The sequence below is a fragment of the Haplochromis burtoni genome, unplaced genomic scaffold, assembly GCF_018398535.1.
Source record: "Haplochromis burtoni strain Fernald_Lab_line unplaced genomic scaffold, NCSU_Asbu1 Contig_170, whole genome shotgun sequence".
Taxonomy (NCBI): Eukaryota; Metazoa; Chordata; class Actinopteri; order Cichliformes; family Cichlidae; genus Haplochromis; species Haplochromis burtoni.
The window spans coordinates 407,615-433,676 of NW_024582531.1; the positions used below are offsets into that span (position 1 = coordinate 407,615).

Here is a 26,062-nt window from a genome sequence, read left to right on the forward strand (position 1 = left end):
CACACACACACACATACATATAACACACATTCTACATATATATATACATATAATATATATATATATATATATATATATATAATATATTAATAATATATATATATATATATAGCTGAACAGAAAAAAAGAAAAAAACGGAGTAGAAAGTAGCAGCAGGATAAAGGTGTGTTCATTGCATCTCAGTTATTCATCGTTAATAGTCACTAACAATGACGTGGTTAAACAGAAGCGTCATATCAGTCGTGGCCAACTTATGGGATAAGTAAGGTGTGGTATGGAAACAACAAGCATTTTGGATTGGTAACCTACTGCTAGCTGTATAGCCGGTTAGTTTCTTTTTAATACATTTAATGCTGCCTGTTTTATATATATATGCATTTGCCTTGTGATGTAAAAACTAATATTTTAGGCCTGTCTTGAATTCTTTGTGACTGCTCTGACCTTCTTTTTAAAATGTGAATTGTCTCCTTGTTTGTTTTCTTGCAAGCAGGTTAGTAAGTCATGATAATGCACAACTGATCAACTATGGGCAATACAGAGTTAATATTGGCAGTGCTGAGATGGGTGGTTGCAATGCCTTGCATGTGGCAGAACATCATTGGTTAGCACTGCTGCTTCACAGTAAGAAGCACATGCATAGGGTCAGGTTCCCTGGTGATTCTAAGTTGGCCATATGTGTGGATGGACATCTGTTTCTCTGTATTTACACTGCAGTAGACTGTAAACCTGTCTAGGGTATTCACTGCCTTTCCCCCTGTGACATGGTATATGTCATATAAAAACATGGCAAATTTTTAAACTGAGTAAAAAAAAAAAAAAACTGCAATAACAAGCTTGAAAAGCAAGTCATACTAAAAAGAAATAGCTGGAAGAACACTGTGCAACTAATTAGGTAACCGGCAATAAGTCAGTAACATGACTGGATATGAAATGAGATTCTTAGAGAGGCAGAGTTTATCAGTAAAGACGAGCAAAAGCTCAACCACCGTAAAAACCTGTGTTACCAACTGTGTAACAATTTCATATTAATATTCCTTAATGTAAAATGTGTTGTGCATTCAGAAATGCTCTTCTACATACCTTAATGATGTCTTCCTATCAGAAGGTATCAGCAAAGCATTTTCAACCAAAGAACTGCCACTCAGTGGATGTTTTCTCTTTTTGGACCATTCTCTATAAACCCTACAGATTGTTTTGTGGACAAAATCAGTAATTTTAGAAATACTCAGACAGCGTGCCACATTCAAAGTCACTTAATTTCACCTTTCTTTCAAATTCTGATGCTCAGTTTGAAATTTCGCAGGTTGTCTTGATCATGTCTACATGCCTAAATGTACTGAATTGCTTCCATGTTGTTGAATGATTAGATATATATTTATCTGAACGGGTGGACCTAAAGAAGTGGCCAGTGAGTGTAGAAAGGATAATGCAGAGAGCGACCCAAAGCACAGTACAGAGCAGCAATTTTTGGTTATTTAAATTCATTCTTAACGACTGAGTCATATTTTCTTACACACAACAACCATAATATTATGCACACTTATAGTCATACACAGTTTTCAAATGTAGATAGGCTAATATAGTAATTTCTTTTGAGACTTTAAAATAAAATATTAACTACCGATTGCTTGTATTATACATTTAGAGGAGATGGAGGACCACGGACAAGCCTTGTGATTTTTTTTTTAAAATTATTATTAATAATAATATTTTTTTTAGGAAAACCAAATTATAAAATTTCCTGTTTTTCCATAGCAGCTTTATTCATTTTTCACTCTGACAAAGGGCTGGAAACTTGATCTGTCATGCTTAACGTAAAAGGAAATCTACACGCAGACTGTCTAATCGGTTTCCGAATCAATGACAGTGCTCAATATTCTGAACTACTCTAGCCAGTTTGGCGCTTCGTTGCCATTATAATCTTGAGTATTTGGCTTTACGACTGACGCTGTCGTGGTCTAAGGCGTCAGTGGCAGAATCTATTAAATATTTGACAACCTGCCTCTATGAGGTGCGCTCTGCTCTTCTATCGATTGTTTGTGTCTAGTCAAAGATGGCGCCGTAACAGCCCAGGTTTGTTTTTCATGGGTGCAAAGTATGTTTAAGTGCATTAACCGAACGGCCCAGTTTACGAGATATCTTCAGTCAGCAGGCTACGTTTTCTGTCTTAACCGACCTTTTAGGTGAGCTCTTTTAGGTAAGTGTTGTAACTGAAAAATAGGAGAGTTATTTTTACACCGAGCAGCGAGCTGGCTAAACACCAAACTAATCTTAGCGGCTCGAGCCGGTTTTTTGACCCAGCTAACCTCACTAGCTAAAGCGAAATGTTAGCTGATCCTATATTGTGTATTTGTGTCCTGCGCTTCCGTGATCGCTTACAATACACCTTTTAGCTTTGCGGAACCAAATGTTTGCCAGCGAGTTAGACAAGACATCCCGTTTCTCACATGGTTGCTTGGTAACTTTTCTGAAGCTTTTATCCCTTATTAAATAAGCTAGCGCGACTTTGCTTTCTGCGTAATGGATTAATTTGTGTCCTCTACTGAGTCACCTTAGCACACTGTAATCCCCGTTGTGCTCAGTACCAGAGAGATGTAATGTTTCCACACATCTACGTCGTGGCTGTCTTTTAATTGTCATTGCTGTTTAGCTTACTGTACGTAAGTAGCAATTACACCAAGGCAGTAATAATAGTTGGTTATCTAAACTGTGTTGCTGGTTTCGTTTAATTTTTTTGTTGTTCAAAAACAGTGTTCCCGAAAATCATTAAAGATTTCATGTAATATTTCAGTAAAACTGCAGTAAACGAGCCATGTGTTGCTTAACAGCTCTTACAGTGATGTGTGGAAACTACGTGAGTCACGGCACCTGTTAAAACACAACTCCCTTTAATCCTTATGGGTGTTTTTTTTTTTTTTTTTTCTCTTCTTCATATTCATTCAGACAGATAATTTCTATATACACAACTATCTAGAAACGCTCTACTTCTTTATGCTTCCAAGGACCCAGACTTTCTTTCATTTATTTATTTATTTATTTTTATTGGTCTTGAGCAGTAGTTCTCCAGGCTTTCTTACATTTTTCTGACACAAGTTTTTATTTGGACTCTGGCAGCTTTTTGAGTCGGTTTTAGCCCTTGTACATGATCATTTTCACAATAATGTTTTTGATGTTGGTTTTTAAATTTTGTTAAGACACTTAACACTAACCAGGTGATTCCCATAGAGCTATTAGCTGAAAATGTATGACATATGTTAACATCTTGTGCAGTGTAACCTGCAATTTGAGGAAATTGGTTAAAAGAAGTTTTAGGCCTGTCACTTTTATCTGCAACAGACGAACCATATCTTAAAGTCATGTCTTTAAGCAATAGAGGAAAAAGACATCCTGTCAATACTTGAAAGATGCATCTGGGACCTTCAGATGATCCATCTGCTCGTCGCTGCACTCTCATTAGAAACGTTCTCAGTGGAAGAATGGATGTCACCATGTTTCACTTCTTAAAGAATGCAAAATTACACAAGAACAAGACTTAAAACCAGTGGAAGAACAAAATATTCTTACACATTGATGAATCCAAATTTGAACATTTCAGTTCAAGTTGTCAGCAGTATATATGGAGGTGGTTGGGAGAGGTCCAACTGTGAGTTTCTACAGTCATCTGTGAAACATGTTGGAGGCTATGTCATGGTTTGGGACTGATGTTGGCAATCATGTAAAAACTGATGAATTATTACTAACCTATTTAACAAACTATGCAGTACTATCTGGAACATGTCTGATTGGTTCAGTTTTAGCATGACAGTGTGTTTAAGAATAAAGGTGGTCATACCAAATATAGACTTCTAAGCTCACTTGCATTTAAGGCATCTTTTGCCCTAAAATCTCCTTTGGCCATTATGACGTTAAATCAAAACATATTAAAATTTTAATTGTAAGTGTCCATTTGGTTTTCTTTGCTTGCAGACTGGTGTCATCCTTGTCAGTCAGAATGACCGACCCGGCTGTGAGGAGGGTGGTTAGTGATGTTATTCGCTCACCTGAGGATAAGCGGGAGTACAGGGGCCTGGAGTTTATCAATGGCCTGAAGGCAGTGCTCATCAGTGACCCGACCACAGACAAATCTTCAGCTGCTTTGGATGTCCACATAGGTAAATAGGTTTTAATTTTCTTTGTCCTGGCCAGGTGACCATGATTTTTTTCCGTGTTCTATCACACCATTTGGAAAAGCAGAGCAATTTTCCCACATCATAATATAACTGTGCCTTGCTGACCAATATACTTTCATGCATAGAGTTGCCTCATTAGTTGCCAGACGTCTTTTAAGCTTTGGATGGGTATTTCTGATATCTATTATCTAGTATTTATGTTTGCAAACTAGATATGACATTATGTACTTATCGGGTTTCTCTATTATAGCTTTTCACCAGCAAATAACATGTAACTGTTGGGACTCACAGCTTAAAGTTCTCACTGACTAAGCATTAGATAGTTGTTTTGAATGTCTGAGGAAGTTGTGAAATTCCTGTGACATTCTTTTTTATATGTTGAATAAAAATGATAAAGAATTTAGTCATGTACATCTCATTGTATATCTACCTGTTCTGGTGCCGTTACAGATCTGTTTTTCTCACCTGGCAAACATTAAAAGTCACAACTGTTGCATGGATGAAAGAGAAGCAGCACCATTAACTACATTTCTCTGGGAATTTCTCTTAATTTGCAGGTTCTCTGTCTGACCCACCAAACATCTCAGGGCTGGCACACTTTTGTGAACACATGCTGTTCCTGGGAACAGAGAAGTACCCCAAGGAGAACGAGTACAGCCAGTTCCTCAGTGAGCACGCAGGCAGCTCCAATGCCTTCACCAGTGGAGAACATACCAACTATTATTTTGATGTTTCCCATGAGCACTTGCAAGGAGCATTAGATAGGTATGTTGGTGTTCATTTGATGGTATTAATTTTGGCAGAAACATCAAAGTGATACATGATACACATTTAAAAGCTCAGTGGTCTTAAATTTCTAGTAGATAGATAGATTAAAAAAAATTATATATATATATTTTTGGTGACATTGTCTAATTGTTCCCTTGTGCTGTTCAAGCCACCTGGACTTCAGTGGTAGGAAAGAACTGTGAGGAGTGATCTGAATTATTGATGATGATTCCTTTGTGGAAAATGAAAGGATCGTATAATTCAGTTAGTCAGCCTAATTTTCCTATTCTTATTAAAAATATATACAAACTAGATATCTGAATATTATGGTTTTTCTTTTAAAATTATAGTTACTTAATTAAACCAACATTTCTAGGTTTTAGGAGGTAAACAGTGAAAGATTATGAGTATTTTGGAGTGTGTATGTTAAGAATACAACATCTATTAAAAGAAGTTCATGGTCCATTTCCTTTGCAATAATGTTGATTTTTTTTTTTTTTAAAGCAGCCTTATGATGTGACAAAACTACAGTGATTACTTTTTACAGTATAATGTTTGCTGTGTACATCTTTAGATGCACACTATGAATTTTAGAGTGTGCTTAGCATTTCCTCATTTGCATGGCAGTTGCTCTGACTTTGTACTCTTGCAAAGCTTTTGTTCATTTTCCAAACAGTCATAACGTATAATCTGTATTTAATATAAACAAGATTGTACACACCAGAAAATGCTGAAAATCTGAAATCTAGTAGTATTATCACACACCTCTGTTGTTATTCTACATGCTGAAATGTACTCCTTGATAACAGCAACTTCTGACCTTTGTAGGTTTGCCCAGTTCTTTCTGTGCCCATTGTTTGACGAGAGCTGCAAGGACCGCGAGGTGAACGCTGTGGACTCTGAGCATGAGAAAAACCTGATGAATGATGCCTGGAGGCTGTTTCAGTTGGAAAAGGCCACTGGCAACCCAAAACACCCTTTCAGTAAATTTGGAACAGGTAGAAACTGTTCTTGCCAGACTTCACTTTAAAACTATGTCTTTACATCATTCATTCTGACTGCTTAGTGCATCACATTTCAGTTGTTATAGCAGAATATTTTGACTGGAGAGCAAAACCGCCCTGCACAGAATATTTAAGCAAGAATTCCCTTCATAGGGTCGATATGATGTGTTTTAGATTTTGTATTAGACTACTAATCTAGAGCAGAATCCAGTCACGTATGTTAACTGTGGCTAATATTTGATTAAATGAGGTTTACATTCATGCAGCCTACTTATTATAAGAGACGGCAGTTTTAGCCCAGAAATACTTCTTAATGGCTTTGGTTTTTTTATTTTAAACATGAACTAATTTCAGTTTGTTTTTTGAGAAAGCAGTTTAGGAGTTTTCTGATAGTCATTCCAGATCAGAGTGACGTATACTCAGAGCAGCTCTGAGCTCAAAATAGCCACCTGATGGCAGTCTTGAATTATACCGTCTGTATTCCCATTAAGAACAGGAGAGGATCAGACGTATCTGAAAGCAGTGCACTCAGCAGACTAACATAGCTTCTCCTGTCTGCTGCTTTGATGGTGTCTCTTTTAAAAAACAAAAACAAAAAAACACTTAATTTGCCTTAGAAGTGCTTCATGTAGACTGTAGCACTTGGTTTAGGGGGTTTAGAAATTGATTATGGAATGTAATTTCACTGAATTTCACGGGAGTGTGTTGCCTTTTCTTAATTATATTAAAATGTACATTGCTGATCTTTTTATAGGAAATAAATTGACACTAGAGACCAGACCATCTAAAGAGGGGGCTGATGTCCGTCAGGAGCTTCTGAAATTCCACTCTACATATTACTCTTCTAACCTCATGGGACTGTGTGTGTTAGGAAGAGGTAAGATGACATTGCTCACGCATGTGATGTTTAAATGTTGCAAAATAATCATCTGACCTGAACAATGTGCAAGTCATGCATGAATGTCGCCTGAATTCTAGTATTTCACATTTCATTGTAGAGCAAAACAATGTGTTGTTCTCAAATCAGCTGTGATAATGTGCCTTGGTGTCACTGCCAAAAACAAGAGACTTTTTCAAGATAACATATCTGTTTCGTTCCATCGAATAACGTGAAAGTGATGAGAGACTTGAGTTACTGGCTTTTAGGGACATTAAACCTGTTGTCGAACATTTTTGACTTAGTGGTACCATGGACAAGTGCTGCTGCCATGCCTTAAAAAAAGAGCTAATTTTGTATAAAGTAAGCTATATTAATGTATTTTCATTTATTAATAGATTTATATAAGTAATCTAAAGTTGCAAAATAACTTGAAATTAAAGCTTTAAAATGAATAAATGAATGCTGGACTTGTAGACTCACCATCCTTCCAGTCCATACAGGACACATGATCCTGCATACCACAGTTCACCCACGCATGTAGTTAGTAATTAGAAGTAAAGATGTGTTATAAGTCATGTGGGTGTGGTGTCATACAGATTTATTTTTCTTTTCTTGTCCTTCTGTACTAAGCTGTATTAATCAGTGAGCGTTCTTAATATTTAAAACTTCAAGACTCAGTTTGAAATCAAAGTTGTTAGCTTCACTTTGTGGAGAAATATTTTGTAGCATTAAATCCTACTAAAAAATTGTGTTGGTTTGATAGAGTTTATATTACCTAGGAACACCTTGGGTTAATTATAAATATGACTCAAACACTACTAAAATGTATTACCTGTCCAAATTAATACATTTTAGTAAGCTGAACTATTACTTCAAATACTCTTAGACAAAGAGCATGTAGATTTAAAAAAACAAAACAAAATACAAATGTTAAGTGCCAAATGTTCAGTAATGTACTTTTAACTTAAAACTTAACAGTGTCTAATTTCAAACCAGGACACACACAGTTCTTTGTGGCATTTGTTTTCCATTCCATTATAGGCCTTTAAGAATGGCCTATAATCTGCTTTAGTGTTAAAATACAGACTGCAAGCAAGGTTTACTTGAGCCAGTTTGTTTGACAGCTAAAAGTTACAGGCTTGAAATGCTAATAGCTAGCCAATCAACTGTTTTGGGGTTTTGTTTTATTTTTTTAAGGGGGGAAACTTTATTGTAAATTCAGTATCTGTGATTTATTTATTTATTTTTTAAACCCTTTGTTGGCAGAATCACTGGATGAGTTGACGGCCATGGTGGTTAAATTATTTGGAGAAGTGGAAAACAAAAACGTGCCTGTTCCAGAATTTCCTGAACACCCCTTCCAGGAACAACACCTTAAAGTGAGCTGCTTACTTCTCACTCCTTTACATTTTTACTGCATTGCAAAATGTCTTTAAACATTTTTTCCCCTAACATGTTACTTTGGGATACATAAATTCTTCTGTTTACTACAGTCATTGAAGTGTCAGGTGAAAGAGCCCTTAGTAACACATTTCTGGTTGGTGTTCTTCTTTTTTCCTGTTACAGCAATTCTACAAAGTGGTTCCCATCAAAGACATTAGAAATCTTTATGTGACTTTCCCCATCCCAGACCTACAGAAGTACTACAAATCAAACCCAGGACATTATCTGGGACATCTGATTGGTCACGAAGGACCTGGAAGTTTGTTATCTGAGCTGAAATCTAAAGGTAGCAGACTGCAAGCTGGTGTCAAATATTATTAGAGCAAGTGATACACTTAGTAAAACCATATCCTAAAATATATGATTGGCTCCGAGGTTACTTAATTATGTGTTAAAATGTATAAAAACGTAAAATGTAACACCAGGAGACCTGTGTTCGTCTTATTTAGTGATTGGAATAGAAGTCAATTTTCTTTTAGGACAGAAACATTCACAGTAACAGTTTCTTTTATCATAAAAATGAAAAAAACACCTTACTAAATTTTCACAATAATTACTTTCTAAGGCTGGGTGAACACACTTGTTGGAGGTCAGAAAGAGGGAGCCAGAGGATTCATGTTCTTCATCATCAATGTGGACTTGACTGAGGAGGGCCTCTGTAAGTCATGCGTCTCACTACTTTACATGAATTGTACCTAGTTTGTGTGTTTTGCATGTGATTATGATCAATCCCAGTATGTGTAGGGAAAAGAAATGTAAATATTAAATCTTGGGGCATGATCTGTGTGTCACTGCAGTGCACGTTGAGGACATAATCTTCCACATGTTCCAGTACATCCAGAAACTACGTACTGAAGGGCCTCAAGAGTGGGTGTTTGAGGAGTGCAAGGTGATTTATGTTGTTAGTTCAGTGATACTTTCTAAGAGTCAGTATAAACGGATTTCCTATTCCTCACTGTAAAAGCTAGTTTTAAAAAAGAAATTAGAATAGCATATGGATTCCATTATGTGCATCTCAGTTAATAGATCTGGATCAATAAGCTAAATCAATGTAGTCATTGTATGTTTGGTGATTTCAGCTGTTACACCTTCAACCTTTTTGTCTCTCTGTCTATAGGATTTAAACAATGTTGCCTTCAGGTTCAAAGACAAGGAGCGTCCCCGTGGCTACACTTCCAAAATTGCAGGTTTACTACATGTAGGTCCTTCTTTTATCTGCAGTCATTGTTTCCAGGCAGCCTTGTCAGAATCAGGCTAGTTTTTATTTGTATCAAAATGCACAATATGTGATTGTTGCAGCAGGTGGAGTAAGGTACCAAATGTTTAATTTACTTTTTGGGTTCTGGGGACAGCAGTCTAAGGAGGAAACCCAAGACTTATCTCACATTAGCCAGTTTTTCCTGTGAATCCAGGGAGATAAAGAGTCCTTCTCTTGTCAGACAGGAGATCTCCAGTGAGTCTTGGGTAAGGGCATGCGGTCAAATGCATGCAAAATACCCACCCCTGCCGCTGTTTCTCACCTAGTGCAGCTCCAAAGTGGAACAGAGTCCAGCCCTTCCCCAGGAGCTTTGTTCCAGAGCCCAAGCTATGTGTTGAGGCGAGCCCACTATATCCAGTTCATGTACCACAAGCAAGTACATGGAAGCCGGGGATTGTGTTGAGACCTTCACCTTTGAAGGTCCCACTCAACATGGGCCCCTACAGCCCTTTTAGACCCATGTAGGCTTCTTTGGGCAAAGGCCAGCTGGATCCCATGGGCTAAAGCACATGTCTCCAAAGTGGGGCCTTGGTCCTTTATTTTATTTTTAATACAAGGGGTTGCGTTTGCATATTTAAGATGGAATACATCCACATCTCCATACATTTGAGAGCTTGCAGTCATTGTAAGATATTATGTAACAACTTTGTATAGCTACTGTGCTACCAAAAACACAGCGAGGTTTTAATAGTAAATGAGATTCATCGTCGGTCCTTTTAAGTAGAAGTTTAGAATTTACTTTATGGAGGCCTTTTACACATTTGTGTTTTCAAACGGTGCAATGCCAACAGCTTTCTTTGTGTGTCGTAGTACTACCCTCTCGAAGAAGTTCTAGCAGCAGAGTACCTCTTGGAAGAGTTCAGGCCAGATCTGATCGAGATGGTGCTGGATAAGCTGAGACCAGAACACGTCAGGTCAGTGTGACTTTGCAATGTGTAGTGAGGCTCACTTTACCTTTTCTGTTACCAAGTAATAAACTGCACAAAACTAGAAGTAGATTGAGGCAATAACAACAGTTGTAAAAGAAGACTGAGTTTTGTGTTTATCAAGCAAAAAATAACCTGCTGATTAGATCATTTCTGCAGCAGTGAACTTGTTGGGCAAATTTCTGTTTGCTTCTTTTACTTTAATCTGAGTGTATAACCTCTCAGAGGAAGATGTGGGCACATGGTGTGATAAACTTTAAGCTAAACTTTACAGCTGCAGTCCCACTTGGATAACTGGACTGAAATAAAAGTGGGCCTGGTGTAGCTTTAATTCATTTACTGGGTTGCAGCTGCTGTGCCAAGCAAAGTCCAGACTTGTAACCGGTCCATTTCTTAATGTGCATTAAGGAGACGGCAGCATGCAGTCATTGGTTGACCCTGACAGTTTGCATGCCAGTCTCTTCCTTTACTGAAGTGGCCATTTAATTCTGGGCTTTTGCCAAAACTGCTTTAAATTCATGAACGAATGCTTCTTTATTTATCCATCTCATTCCAGCTGCAAGAAAAGTCACAGAGAAACACCATTTCCTTTTACACTGAGTCCTTCAACTTTGTTTAACTAAAACATACTGATGGAATAAATGTTCAAACTTAGGAAAAACCTGCACTCTGACAGCTCCAGCCAAACGATGTGTCAATGGCTGTGCACCACCTGAAACTTGATCGAAATGGAAAAGCACTCACATCTTGTGCAGCTAACAGGCAATAAGTAGCACAGAGGGCTTTTTGTATAGATTTATAATGTGACCTGTTGTCTTCTTACTTTTCCAGAGTTGTAGTTGTGTCAAAATCATTTGAAGGACAAACAGACATGACAGAAGAGTGGTACGGCACGCAGTACAAACAGGAGGCCATCTCTGAGGAGACCATCAAGGTGAATGATTGTGTCCAGTTTTTCTGCTGTGTAATCAGAGTATAACCGCTGCATCAGTTATATAAGGGTCTGATTGTTTATCTTTTTCTGTTGTAGAAATGGGCAAATGCAGACCTCAACGGCAAATTCAAATTGCCAATGAAAAATGAGTTCATCCCTACCAACTTCGAGATCTACCCTCTTGAGAAAGACTCTCCGTCAGTTCCCACTTTAATCAAGGCGAGTGTTTTCTCTGCACAGCTCCATCATCAAAGTGTTGTCACTTTTCATTGTCTGACTGCGTTGGACGGTCCCTGCTTACCTGCTTCTTCTTAAGTCTCTTATGCTTTCATATGGAAATGTGGTATTGTGATTTAGACATCAAGCATTAGTTGTTGTTATGTCAGGATCAGAGGAACTAAGCAGCTAATAAAAGCTTACATTTCCCATCTCTGTTGGAACAACTGAATAAAAGTTAGTATGGCTTTTGTTGTTTGTTGCTAAGAGACCTATCAAATCTAACACTGTTAGATTTCTGTGATTAAATGAGCGTCGTCTGCTTGTACAGTTTACCTTCTGCTTGCATTTCAATGCTTTACTTTGTTAAGACTTCCCATGAATATGAAGTAAAGTTTGGTTTTCATTTCTTCCAGGACACTGCTATGAGCAAGGTGTGGTTCAAGCAGGATGACAAATTCTTCCTCCCCAAGGCTTGCCTGAACTTTGAGTTCTTCAGGTGAGTAGTAAATATAGAGGATTTGTTCTGCAGCTGGAGTGTGGACACAAATTCTTACCAAGTAAATTGTGACTCTTAAGATTAACTCAATAATGAGAAATAGTAAATGTACTGCTGCTACAACAGTGCATAATAAGTTTTAAAGTAATCAGATAACAAAGTGCAAAAATAATTATCAAAATATTCATTTATTAGTGTCATCAGGTTTCCCAATGTGATATGGAGACACACATTTTCTTTGAAGTTGTGTCAGATCTAAAATTGCCAAAGTTGCCTACTTTGGTGATCCCTTGTGACAAGGGAGCCACTAAAAGTAGCTTTTACGACTGTACCGGAGAGTAGATCTCATATTGGTTACACTTAAAATGCAGATCTTCTGGAAAATAAGTCCAGGTTTGACTGTGGATGGTCACAGGTCAGCATGTTAAAAGCAACAAAGTTAAATGAGTGCCATGTGTAACTCCACATAAATGGACACACCATTCTACTGGTTGTCTTCTTTATTCAAGGTAGGTGGCTGTTCCCTTGTTCAGTGTTGATTTAATTTAGTAGGATTAAATGCTTCTGGAATTAGCTACTGTGTAATATAGGATCGTTTGGATTAACTTGGATCAGCTTCTTGACAAACACTGCCAAACCCTTCTAGGTGGGACTACAATTAGACAGTATTAGTCTGTAAGTAATTCCACTGTTACACTGCTGATAGCTACAGTTAATTATATGTTCATAAATTGTGAAACATGCTACACAGTAGTTGCAGTTTGCATCAGCTTGTGCAGCTTTATTTGTATGCTTTGTGTGGCATTTTCTCTACAGCCCGTTTGCGTACGTGGACCCATTGCATTGTAACATGGCATATTTATACCTGGAGCTCCTCAAGGACTCCCTCAACGAGTATGCATATGCAGCTGAGCTAGCTGGCTTGAACTATGACCTCCAAAATACCGTCTATGGGATGTATGTAAGTATTCACAATCCCTCCCATCGCCGACCTCATGCCGCCTTCCCTTTATTATCCTCAAACTGGGCTACAGTGGCTCAGGCAGGCCTGGGTCAATAGCTGACGTTAACCTTCCAATCTGACCGCGTCTGTGGCCAGACTGCAAGTTACAATAACAGGAAACTGTCGTATATTGAACGTTTTTTATTGTTTGACATGCTTGATCATTTGAGACGGTTTTGTAGAGATTTTGAACCTGCGTGTGTTTTACATCACCTTCTAACCTGTACCCGGCTGGCATAGTATCTGTTTTATTTACAACTCCCTCTTTTATAACTGCTCATCAACCTCCTGTTAAAACACCATGCCTACCTGCGAGGGCTTTTATTCTCTCCATATCAAATCATCCTTTAGGTGTGCTGGGGTTAAACACACACCTGTAATTAAGGCATCAGGTTTGAAAGTCAGCCACTATTCTTGCATCAAAAAGTTTTTGTCAGTCAGTGCAGAACAGAAAGCCGGTCATTTGGCTGCATATACATACTCTTCATTATCATTCTTCTCATATGTGTTTTATTTAGTGTTGGGCAACACTTGATTCCCAACAAACATTTATTTGTTTCATTTCTTTCTTTTTTTTCCTTCCATTAGTCGCTACCTTTACGCAGACCCCCTGCACTGCAACATGACCTACTTGTTGCTCAGGTTACTGAAGGATGATTTAAAAGAGTATACATATGCAGCCCGCCTGGCTGGGCTGGTGTATGGTGTAGCCTCAGGGATGAATGCCATCCTCGTAAGTAAGCCGTTTGAAGTCTGGAGGGAAGATGGGGTGCCAGTGAAGGCTGCACTTTGAGGCTTTAACAGAGTGAAAATAACTTGGCGGTTGTGGTTTCTACACTCTTGATTGTGTGAAATCCTGCTTGTTCAATCTGAGAGAGAAGTCTAATATGCATTTTCTTGCAAATAACAAAACTGGGAGTGACATCACTCCTTTGTTCTTAGGTATGTAGAATGCGGCATTAAATTTAAAGATCTGTGCAGGTTTATCTAGGAGGTTTAACATCATTAGGAGTGTATCACTAAATCAGGTGTTTTTCTGTTTCCTTGATTTATGAATGAGCAATTTGCTTGTGTGCGTATGTGTGAGATTTAATGTTGTACATCAATCTGGTTTGCTGTGGTGTTGTCTCTCCACTGTTCTTTAAAACCTGCTGACTTCTAACAACTCTTCAGCTGTCATAATGACCAACTAACCTGCATTCATTAGCTCCCTTCTCACCTGTGAATTCATGACTGGTGTGTCCTTACAGAGGGCTGTATAGCTGTGTGATGGGCTGCAAGTAATTGATCTGAGTCAGCAGTGTTAGTGTGGATGCTGGCCGTTTGTCAAGGTTAACGATGTTTGGAGAGATTACTTTTAACAGGTGTCACTGCAGGGGCTTGGCCACAAGGTGAGGTGAGCTGTGGCAGCGAAGCCCTGGGAGGTTGTGCTGAATCCTGAAGGGCCATTAGGTGTGCGTGATGCAGGAAAATTCATTTATGCCCAAGCACGTGCAGTGAACTCAGGCAGAACATTGACATTCTTTTTGTCTTTGAGTCTCTGGAGATTCAGATTATTGGTTCACCATGAGGAGTCGGTCTAATCTGGAAAGATTTTCTTCACAATAGTTTGGCCAGCCCACGATTGAATTAAATGGAGAACACATTCATGTATTCATGGTAGCAAATGAATGCAAAACCTTCAATAACAACAAATGTTAACTGTTATGCTAATAAGCTTAATGTATCCTTTTGTTTGTGATGATGTGCCGCCTGTTTCCTGTCACTGTGTGCTGCAGCTGTCTGTTAAAGGCTACAGTGACAAACAGCACATCCTGCTGAAGAAGATCATCGAGAAGATGGCCACTTTTGAGATAGACGAGAAGCGCTTTGACATCATCAAGGAAGCTGTAAGTTCAGACTCACTGACTCAGTAATAGTTTAGCTTCCAGTCTCAGTTTTAATGGTGATCTGATTCTGCCTTCTTTCTTTCTGCAGTACATGAGGTCTTTGAATAACTTCAGAGCTGAGCAGCCTCACCAGCATGCCATGTACTACCTCCGTCTTCTAATGACCGAGGTCGCTTGGACCAAAGATGAGCTCAGAGAGGCTCTAGATGGTGAGACTCTTAATGTTTCTCTTCTGTCTCAGCAGGAATGCTTACTGGCTGCTTTTTCATCTGTGAACTAAACAGAGTTAATTAAAACACATAATACAGAGCATTTCTTACATAAAAAAAAAACAACTTGTTTTGGAGTGGTAGAAAACCAAGCCCACTATATCCAGTTCATGTACCACAAGCAAGTACATGGAAGCCGGGGATTGTGTTGGGACCTTCACCTTTGAAGGTCCCACTCAACATGGGCCCCTACAACCCTTTTCCACACTCATTGAAAGGTCAGTTCAGGTCCCAGGATGGTGCAGTAGTTGGCGCCACCCCCTCGCAGGGAGGTTCCTGGGAAGAAGGTTCCAACTCCTTTCTGTGTGGAGTTAGCATGTTTTCCCTGTGCTCCCTGACTTCTTCTCACAGTCCAAAGACATGCATTTTTGGTAAAGTGGTGACTCTAAATTGGCCATGAATGTGAAGTACTTGAAGCGTGTGGACTAAACCCAGTAAAGCAATCAAATTGACCTGAATTACTGTAGTCAAGTCTCAGAACAGGTCAAATTTAACCCAGACACTCTAAAGGTTAAATCACATAGCTGCAGTGAAAAATGTAAAACTATCACTGAAGTTTTCAGGTTTCTGCACACAGTAGAGGCCTCTCCTCTCACCTTGGGTCTTTTCTTTTCAGTTTTTCTCCTTTAAATGCTGAAGCTGTCCTCTAGCAGTTGCTTCCCTAGCTGCAGTCTTTCCCGTGCACAGTGCCAGTCTGGAGCCTGCAGGGCAGCTTGTTATATTTTTAACCACAGAGCTTTCATAGAGTATCCTCAGATTCACACGAGACTCAATTAACCTGCTGGGTCAGGACCTGGAGCTCAGTCACCTGGGCCTCCAATTAGCACAGCTCGTTTTTGTTATCAGTCTCTTTAGCCCGCCATCCTCCTCTGTCTGTGGTCTCTTAGACGCTGTGAGTGTCATGACTTAAATTTAAACTTTTATGCACATCTAACTCAGTCTTTTAGGTATTATTTTTACTACTGCAATATGACGTGCTGCTTTGCTGCTTTGTTCATGGCAGGAAGACTGCCCGATGAAATCACCACACTCAGCAGTTATTCTTTTAATCAGTCTGTTACCAGCCTTGGAAAATTACTCTTTGATTGATTGCTTTTGCCTGTGATCTGTATTGCAGATGTAACTCTCCCACGCCTTAAGGCCTTCATACCTCAGCTGTTGTCACGGTTACATATTGAAGCACTTCTTCATGGTAACATCACCAAGGAGGTTTGTTTGGAGTCACTACTTATTACTACTTATTTATCCATATCTCAGAGGTTTATTGTCTCATCAGATCCTGCACTTCAACCTGCTCGTCGGAGAATAACACTCTTAAAATGGAGGAATGATCCCTTTTGTGATCATCAAATTATAATAATGACCAGCTTCTCTAACAGCAGAAGATGAAACTGAGAGGTTTATGAAAACTTGAAAAACTGTTTAAAAACAGACTGGAAAAATTTATAGATAAACATAAACTACTCACTGAGAGTCAGTACGGATTCAGATCAAGCAGATCAACATCATCGGCACTATTAGATTCAATAGAATACATCACAAATTCCATAGACAAAAAGCAATATGTGGCTGGGTTATTCATAGACTTGACAAAGGCATTTGACACTATAGATCATGATATATTAATAAGAAAACTGGAACGTTATGGTGTCAGAGGGGTAGTTTTAGATTGGGTCCGGAGTTATTTAAGGTGACAGAAGCAGTTTGTGAAATAAATGGTGGTTGCTCCTTATGTATGGACATTGCTTGTGGTGTACCCCAAGGGTCAGTTTTGGGTCCAAAATTCTTCAACTTGTACATTAACGACATCTGTAAAGTGTCCAAAGTATTAAAAATGGTTCTCTTTGCTGACGATACAAACATTTTTTGCTCTGGTGATGATCTGCAGAATTTATTGGAGGATATGACTAATGAAATAAGTAAAGTGAAGTTCTGGCTTGATAAAAACAAATTATCATTAAATTTGAATAAATCTAAACTTATGTTATTTGGAAATAGTAGTTTAAATACAAATGCAAAGATTCAAATAAATGGTGTTGATATTGAAAGAGTCAGTGAAAATAAATTTCTGGGGGTAATAATAGATGAAAAACTTAACTGGAGAGCTCACGTAAGATATATTCATTCCAAAGTATCACGTAGCATTGCAATACTAAACAAGGCAAAAGCAGGTATTCGACAGAACATCACTTCATATTCTATACTGTTCACTGGTTTCACCATACTTAAGCTATTGTGCAGAGGTCTGGGGCAATAACTATAAAACCACATTACATTCACTTTTTACTCTTCAAAAAAAAGCAATTCGAATCATCCACAATGCAGGTTATAGGGAACATACAAACTCACTATTTTTGCAGTCTGAAATATTGAAAATTGACGATATAGTGAAATTCCAAACAGCACAAATTCTATTCAAAGCAAAAAATAAAGAACTGCCAGGTAATATTCAGAGTATGTTTTTTTTGAAAGAAGGAAGTTATAATTTAAGGGGTTTTTGTAACTTCAAAACAATGAAGGTACGTACTACAAGAAAAGGCTTTTGTGTTTCTGTTCATGGAGTGAAACTATGGAACAAACTGAATATGGAATTAAAGCAATGTCCAAACATAAAACTGTTCAAAAAGAGTTATAAAAATATGATCTTCTCGAACTATAAAGAAAAGGAAAATATTGAAATTAAGTGAATGTCTCTATTTAAAAACAAACAAACAAACAAAAAATCATGATGTGATATTATAGTATATAGTATATCAGAAATCTGTTCACTATTTTTATTACAAATTATATCAGTAAGGAAGCTGACTAAATATTAACTGATAATTTATGGCAAAGGGGTGGGATTAAATAAGTGTTTACTTCTTCCCACTCCCTTTCAACATGTAAATTAATCAGAACATTTTTGAATGTATTTTGCATAGTATTTGTTCTCTCTTATTTTCTTTTCTAAATGTACCTGTATATTGTTCACATGTTGAAATAAATTACCAATCAATCAATCAAATTAATGTTATAAAAATATACAATGTTTAATTTTTTTTAGGAAATTAAAAATTCCTTTGGCAAAATGTCTACACTCTATATCAGTGAAGTCAAGATGCTTACCACGCATATTGAGAATAACTTCTATCACAGTTGACTATACAAGTGCTCTTAAAAAGAACCTGCTGGTTATTTTGAGTAATGTAGTAAATGTTGGTAGGTACAATAAATGTAAAATTCTTGAATCTCTACAAAATGTTTTTCTGAGAGTTCAGCTGGTGTTACTCAAGGACTGAAATGTTTGAATTTCATTTCCATCTGTCACTCCTCTAGTCTGCTCTTGGCATGATGCAAATGGTGGAGGACACGCTCACTGAGCATGCTCACACAAAGCCTCTCCTTCCGAGCCAGCTGATTCGCTACAGAGAGGTGCAGGTTCCAGACGGTAGGTCCTCTACTCCTCCAAACCACACACACAAACACACACTCCACACACACACACACACACACACACACACACACACACACACACAGATTAAGCACTGTAAATCTTCATCTGCCAGTCATGACAGTCTCCACGGCGACCACGCAGATGGGTTCTTGTCCAACGCTCTCGCCCTCGTCATCAGTGACGCCATCGTGTGTTTGTTGAAAAAAGACCTGATTGAATTCAGCATCCCACATTTACCTCAAAGGAACATAATGGTCACTGAGTGGAAATGGACGTCATTGGCTACAATACATACACACCTCACTGTCAGCAGCTCAGACAATGAACACACACAGGCAAACCTGCACTGCCTTTCAGATCACTTTAGGAAAGCTGAATGATGTGGAGGCGAAAAGCAGAGCTATAAATTATACAGAAAATTATCAACGGTTTCCCTGTGACTCAAAGTCTACAATGAGAAACTCACATTTTCACACATCACATCAGTATTTTGAGTATTCAAAGGATGCGTCCGACAGCAATGTTGAGCTATTGCTTGCTTCAGTGTTTGTGGAACTTTTGACATGTTAAGAACAATGTGAGAGGAGCTGTGGCTCGGTGCTCAGGGAGTGCCAGGTCCAGAGTGCTCAGTCAGCATGTGCATAAAGACACCTGCATTACTCAGCCTGCACTCGTCCTGCATTCAGAGCAGACTTGATCACAGTGGATTTAAACAAACTAGAGTTATTGCTGTTGGCATTCAACGGGCTGTTTCTGTCTTATTGAAGTGTCCCCTGTCCTCTATCTGAACTGTGCTGGTTTTACTGTACAGTACTTATCTATGGCTCAAGCAATGTACTGAAGTTCAGCTGTAAAACTACAATGAAACAGCTCATGTGCTTTTTGTAGGAATTGCTTGTGCAAGTTTCTAATGCAGCACTGAAAGACCTGATTAAGTGTGCAGGGATGGATTGTATTAAGCTGTACAGCACAGCTGGTGAAATTCATTTCTAAGCTTATCAGAGTTCATGAGTCAGTGGATTTTGGGTTAATGCAAAGGATTGTGCTTTAAATGACTTCAGATGGTTTTGCTCACTCACATGCCAAGTTTAGTTCTCAGCGTATCTCAGTGAGGTCCTGTTGAACCTTCACAGACCAAAAAGCAAAGCCAGAAGAATTACAGGTGCTCATATTTTTACATCTAGTCTTTCTCTTTCCTGTTTTTAGTCTTTTTAATATTACATATAACTGCACAAGTACAAAAACAAGGTGAGTACATGGGGTTAAAGTTGAAAAATGAATTAAAAAAAAAAACAACAAACTAATAAAATACATTGATGTGAAGTGTCATTCAGTTTTCCCCATAAAATGAAATGGTTTTATCGCCACATGAATTAAGGCGGTCCAGTTATTTTGCTTTGCGGGGATTTTTTGGTGATGTTTGTTTGTGGTCATCTTTTCATAGCGATTTGTCTTCCATGATTACAGCATACATGTATGTTCTTATGTTCCTCTCAGGTGGCTGGTATGTTTACCAGCAAAGGAATGAGGTACACAACAATTGTGGCATCGAAATCTACTACCAAACAGACATGCAGACCACCCACGACAACATGCTGCTAGAGCTGTTCTGTCAGATCATCTCTGAGCCCTGCTTTAACACACTGAGAACCAAAGAACAGCTGGGTGAGGCTGCAAAACACACATGATAGGGCATGACACAGAACGTGGGTACCTTTTTCCAGACCATTTCAAGTTTATACAAACAGTGTCAGCTTTATCAAGTTTATTATTTATATTATTCATGCATCTAGTTGGTCCATAGTGGAATGGTTTACAAAAACCTTTCTGGAACAGTGTTTACAGCAGTCTGGAGCTCTTACCTACTTCCTCTCTTAATCCCCCAAAAGGCTACATTGTCTTTAGCGGGCCACGGCGGGCTAATGGAGTGCAAGGGCTGCGTTTCATCATCCAGTCAGAGAAGGCGCCCCACTACCTGGAGAGCCGAGTGGAAGCCTTCCTGTGTACTATGGAGAAAGCTGTGGAGGAGATGAGCGAGGAAGCCTTCCAGAAACACATCCAAGCCCTGGCCATCCGCCGCCTGGACAAACCGAAGAAGCTGTCTGCTGAGTGTGCTAAATACTGGGGAGAGATCATCTCTCAGCAGTACAATTTTGATAGAGGTGAGGCTTCCCAGCAGTCCAGTCCACCTCTCTGATAACTCTTAATTATGTTTAGTTTAGTTTGCAGGCCAAATGGGTTTTTCCTGATCTACCAGCTTGTGTAACACAAAAAGACAGCAATCCGCCCAGTTGTGGCAAATGGCTGCCCCTCCCTGGGCCTGGTTCAGCCAGAGGTTTCTTCCTTTAATCATATATAAAAGGATAATTAAAATAGTCTACCTTATTTAATCATGGATTCACTCTTGAGTCCATCTCTTAAGCATTGCAAACGGGAACTATTGTCTTTTTCTTTTTTTTCTATTTTTTTTTTTTTTAATTTAATTAATTTACTTCTGTTTTTCCTGCTGTTTTGCAGACAACATTGAAGTGGCGTATCTGAAGACGTTGACAAAAGAAAACGTAATGGAGTTTTACAGAGTAAGTAGTATAACTTTATGTCTCATGATGCCTCTTCCTTGGAAGACTTTTAACAGCATGAGACATGTCCTTGTGTCATGCTGGATTGCTCAGTCTGACACCTGTTTGAGACAAAACTGTTTGTAGCTTTTTTTTTGGGTAACTGTAGAAACTCCTAATCATAGTTTAGACACTGGCAGGTTCGTTAAGCAGGATCAATTTGTGCACTAGATGAGGTTCAGTTCATTTACCTGTCAAAGTGGCCACGCCCCTCGCTGTAAGCCTGATGAAGTTTCAAAGGATACATTATGAAAAGACTTCACTGAACTTACAGATGTTCTCAACATGCTTTTTAATGCTGTGAAGTTGAGGCTGTTAGTATGGGACTCTGTGGGAGTTTGGCCACTCAAAGAACTACAGTTTTTCATCAGCATCTTTATTTTCAAAGGTCACATATCCTCGCCCCCACGTTTTGCACTGCTGAAAGAATATATGTCAGACAAAACTCCATTAGTATCTACTCAGGTTGACTCGGCTCGACATGTTTTGAGGGTATTCCATCAGGTGGTAGTACCTGGTACTAGGTACTTTTTTAGTACCTTTTCAACCGGAGTTCATAGCGATCAGAGGCGATCTGAAAATGTGGCGTCAATAGACTGCATGTCATCGATTGGGCAGTCAGTGGCATCACTCGATGAGTCACGAGAGTGTCTCCTGTACGAAAATCATATTTACCATTTCTGAAACCCGGCATAAGAGAAATGGCTACACAGAAACAACACTGTGGTCCCCATGTCTGACAGAAAGCCACAGACCTAGCAGCAGGTATAACATCGCCTCCAGGTCCACCTCTGTTGTAGCGTTCGTGTCACATACGTGACGTCACGGGATGTTCGGTTGCGTTGCTAATAATGACCCCACACACATTAGGTGGCACTCGATTGTAATGGAAAACGAGTCGAGCTGAGTTGCGAGAAGGTACTAATGGGGAAAAAAGGACTTTATTCAGCACCACCTACTCTGTTTGTGTGTCCACACATACACAGATCTGCTGCATTCATTCTGCCCTCCTAGCTTTCATCTCATCCAGCCTCCTGCTTCTATTCATAGCTGTGGAGGTGACACTGACACAGGACGCTCACAGCATATCAGCGGCAATAATGACAGCCAGCCGGCTTGTTTCGGGGGGATAAAGAGCCCAAGGACACCTGGCCCCAGAAAGAATTGGCATTATCGGAGCCCTGCAGAAACCATTACATCCCCCATGCAGAATAAACCTAATGCATTTCTAATGTCATATCAGCAGCAATCGCACAAGCTGCGTCTTTTCTTTTTTTATTATTTAATTTCTGGTTGCCACAGTTGACGCCGTCTGACTGCAGATGAGCCAAATGTTCAGTCTAATATAATCCTCCATCCAGAGTCGGAGATGAAGCCCGACTGTGTCGCTAAATCTCCACAGGGCTGTCACTACTGATCACACACTCAGTGGGGAAACACACACAGCCATCCTGTCTGTGCTGGGTTTCTTTTCTGTGGTAGCAAAGCTCTTTCCCAAAAGTGATGAGTCATTAATGGAGGGAATAGTTTCTGGTGATGATGTTCCCTGACAACCTCCATGTATCATCCTCATCTGTCTGTCTGTCGATCCAGGAGCGACTGACGGTCGAAGCCCCAAAGAGACACAAAGTGTCGGTGCACGTGCTGTCCAGGGAGATGGACACCTGTGAGTATCTGTAGACACAAGATGATAACATGGGCTTCATTTAGACACCCACTGAGGTCGCTCACTGACAGTCTGACCTGTCTGTGTGTACATCAGGTCCAGTAGTGGGAGAGTTCCCCGCTCAGAATGATGTCAACCTGGCTCCTGCTCCTTCCCTGCCACAGGTAAGGATCAAACTTTTATTTTTTCTTGATATGCACTTACGAGGACATTATACTACCACTGTTCTATTGAAATATAAAACAAATGTCCTCATATGTGGATCTCATTTTTCTCAGAAACAAAAATTGGGTTAAAAAAAAAAATCTGGTAATTCTTTGTTTCCAAGCAAAGAGAAATTAAAAATGCATGCCATGAAAGAGTTCGGGTCTTAGGAGGTTAAATGTGAAAAGGTGACAATAACCAGGACATCCCAATACATCTCGTTAACCAATAACTGAAGGGTAGAACTGCGAGCCACACCATTAACCTGGGTGGATTTGTAGCTTGTCTGTGTCTCACACACCGAATTGCTCAAATAGATGTTATTATCTCTTTTTTTTTTTCTTTTTTTTAATATTAATTAAAATTCTTCACTCTGACATATTTTTATTTTTTTTTTGTTAATCATCAGCTTGTGTCAAATGAGGTGGACATACCTTTCAATTGCATTTTCTTCTTGCTATTCTAGCCATGCTCAGTGAAGACATTCAGGCAGCTCCTTTAATGTCCTGGAGGCCTCTTGGCAGCCTCTTTTGATCAGTTTTTCCTTTTCTCCATTTGTTGATGACAGTGTTCATTGTGTTCTGTAGTGTCTAACACTTTGTCAGAGCCTGCTTTTAGGCTCCAAATTATAACATGTCATTTAGAAAGAGAATAGCATTTGTTTGTTTCTGGACTATTTCTGGAGTTTATGGAGGGGGTCGTTTTTCAGCCTCCCTTTGATCTGATCTTTCTTGCAGCCGACAGTGATTCAGGACATGACGGAGTTCAAGAGGAGTCTGCCTCTGTTCCCTCTGGTCAAACCTCACATCAACTTCATGGCAGCCAAACTGTGAGCGAGGCCGGCAGGTCGACACAGCAGGGAGGCACGGAGGGCGGCCCTGCTCTGTTTCACATCTAACCACTTCACCTCCTCCTGCCACTAGGAAGACCTTCATCTGACGGAGCCTGCATGAGTGTGTGTTTGTTTGCGTGGATGCATGTTGACTGCGGGTGTGTGCACGTGTAGCAGGGAGGAGCCACTCAAAGAGGAAACAAAAGAATCACAAAGTTGTTGACGTAGCTGTGATAATTATAGAGGTAACACCAGAATCACCTCATGTAACGTCTCTAATAGGAGACGTAAGCTCACGCTTCACAGCACTGTGTAGGCTGCTGTAGACGAAAAAAAAAGAAAAAAGCTGAGGGCCAGGGCCCTTTAATGAGTTCAAGTGTACTGCAGAAGCTTCACAGTAGGAAGCTTTTTATTTGGATTATTCAGAGACATCCTGCTTTGAGGATGGATTGTGGGTTTATTGTGATGAGCTGTTGAGGTTACAGACAGTAGCTCCATGAAGGTCTTTGCTTTTATTTGTTTGGACTGGTGTGTTTGTAACTCTCTGAGAGGAACCACAGCTCTCCTGGGGGGGAGAAATCCCAGAAGATGCACTCGGGAAAATGAAATCTTTTAAGTCAAATTTCTGAATTTTAACGTGTTTGCCTGTAAACTGCTAAAATATTGGGATCCTATGAGGAGCTGTTTTTAAATTGCTAACCACTAAACCATGCCCGTACATTTCTTCTTTTTTAATGCGTTTCACAGTAGTATGTCACTCAGACATCTCAGGGGTATGTCCATGCTGTTTTGTTTTTTATTATTATTCAATTTTATTAGTAATTAAAATAAAAACATTTAGTCTGTCATCTACATCAGTACGTTATTCAATTTACAGTGTGATCGGTTTCTGAAAACTGAAAAGTAACGGCTGTAGAGACATTTTGTTTCTCTCTGCCAAAGCTTTGGGGAGGTCGTCAGGATCCGTTCACTCTGCATGAGACACGTTCTGCAGCTGCTGCCTTTCAGATTAGTTTGTAACCTGGTCTGATTTGAGGCACAATCCTGGAGGATCCATTCTGTCCCCAGCATAATTCTGGGTGAGCATTAGCTCTTAAAGCATAGATGTCAAACAAAGCAGCTCGAACTTTTTCTCTAAAAACAAGAAAACATTTCATATTGATGTCTGAAGGCGAGAGTTTGGTAAAACGCTCCAGTCTGGATCCTTTTACCGAAATATATGCACTTCTCTCACTAAGCAATAAACTCAGTGCTGTGCAGAGGAAACAGCGTGGGCCTAAACCCCAGAGAGGACCGCCTCCAGCCTGATTGCTTTGTTGGCCCTGCTTGGTGCAGTGCTAACGTGACCTGCTCTCTTGGTGCTAACCAGTTTCACAGTGTAAAAACTACTGCTGGTGGAGCCGCAAATCTTAATTTATGTTTTCCCATTCCCCCAACATATCTGCTCTCAGGTAGAGTTCATGAATAGTCCTGCTTTTTCAAAAGTTTCTTAAATATGTCCCGGCATTTTACTCTCTCAATTAGATACAAACTATTTCATTTTTTAAATTTCAAACAAGTCCATTATCAACTTCTACTGCTTTAAAAGGCACTATATTACCTTGTGGTGAAAACCCAAAGAACCAGCAGCAGAAGCATGCCTTAGTCTATTACTTACACAGCATGTAGCTCCACAGCGTCTCGGGAGAGCCGGTGATAAAGCAGTTTTCACACAGCGTTCTAGATGAAACCAATGTTACATATCAGGCTTGGGCGGGCCGTGCACTGTTTGACGTGAATTACCTAGTGAGTGGTTTTCATTTAGAAAATCAAATTTTTAATTTCTGGATGTATTTAGCAACTCAGAATGACTGTGATTGGCTGGTGGGGGGCATGGGCAGGTGAAGAGTGCTGAGTTTAGTCTTTTTATGTTTCTTGTGTGTTTCTAATTAATAAACAGCTGAATGGAAACTCGTCTGTCCCACTTTTCCAGTCTCAACACGTGCACGTCAACATTTGGAAAATACATTTATTTACAGAGCTCATACTGTAGAAGTCTAACGTTAGAAGCA

General features: G+C 39.4%; 1 protein-coding gene across 3 annotated transcripts; it reads left to right on the forward strand.

Moving 5' to 3' along the window:
* The first annotated feature begins 2,028 nt into the window (after positions 1 to 2,028).
* Positions 2,029 to 25,961, forward strand: ide (insulin-degrading enzyme). 3 transcript variants are annotated; one of them, XM_042225368.1, is made up of 25 exons: positions 2,029 to 2,183; positions 3,967 to 4,151; positions 4,727 to 4,934; positions 5,766 to 5,935; positions 6,696 to 6,818; positions 8,088 to 8,200; positions 8,388 to 8,550; positions 8,830 to 8,922; positions 9,062 to 9,153; positions 9,382 to 9,462; positions 10,333 to 10,436; positions 11,280 to 11,382; positions 11,479 to 11,601; positions 12,015 to 12,097; positions 12,914 to 13,058; positions 14,879 to 14,989; positions 15,078 to 15,198; positions 16,376 to 16,467; positions 18,574 to 18,685; positions 20,189 to 20,356; positions 20,581 to 20,853; positions 21,209 to 21,270; positions 22,903 to 22,975; positions 23,072 to 23,139; positions 23,917 to 25,961. In XM_042225368.1, the coding sequence occupies exons 1-25, from the start codon at positions 2,098 to 2,100 to the stop codon at positions 24,010 to 24,012; spliced, it is 3,048 nt and encodes a 1,015-aa protein (XP_042081302.1). In that variant the 5' UTR covers positions 2,029 to 2,097; the 3' UTR covers positions 24,013 to 25,961. The 3 variants fall into 3 exon arrangements, with proteins under 3 accessions (XP_042081302.1, XP_042081303.1, XP_042081304.1); XM_042225369.1 differs by lacking the exon at positions 12,914 to 13,058 and adding an exon at positions 13,689 to 13,833; XM_042225370.1 differs by having other exon boundaries at positions 2,037 to 2,197.
* Positions 25,962 to 26,062: the final 101 nt, after the last annotated feature.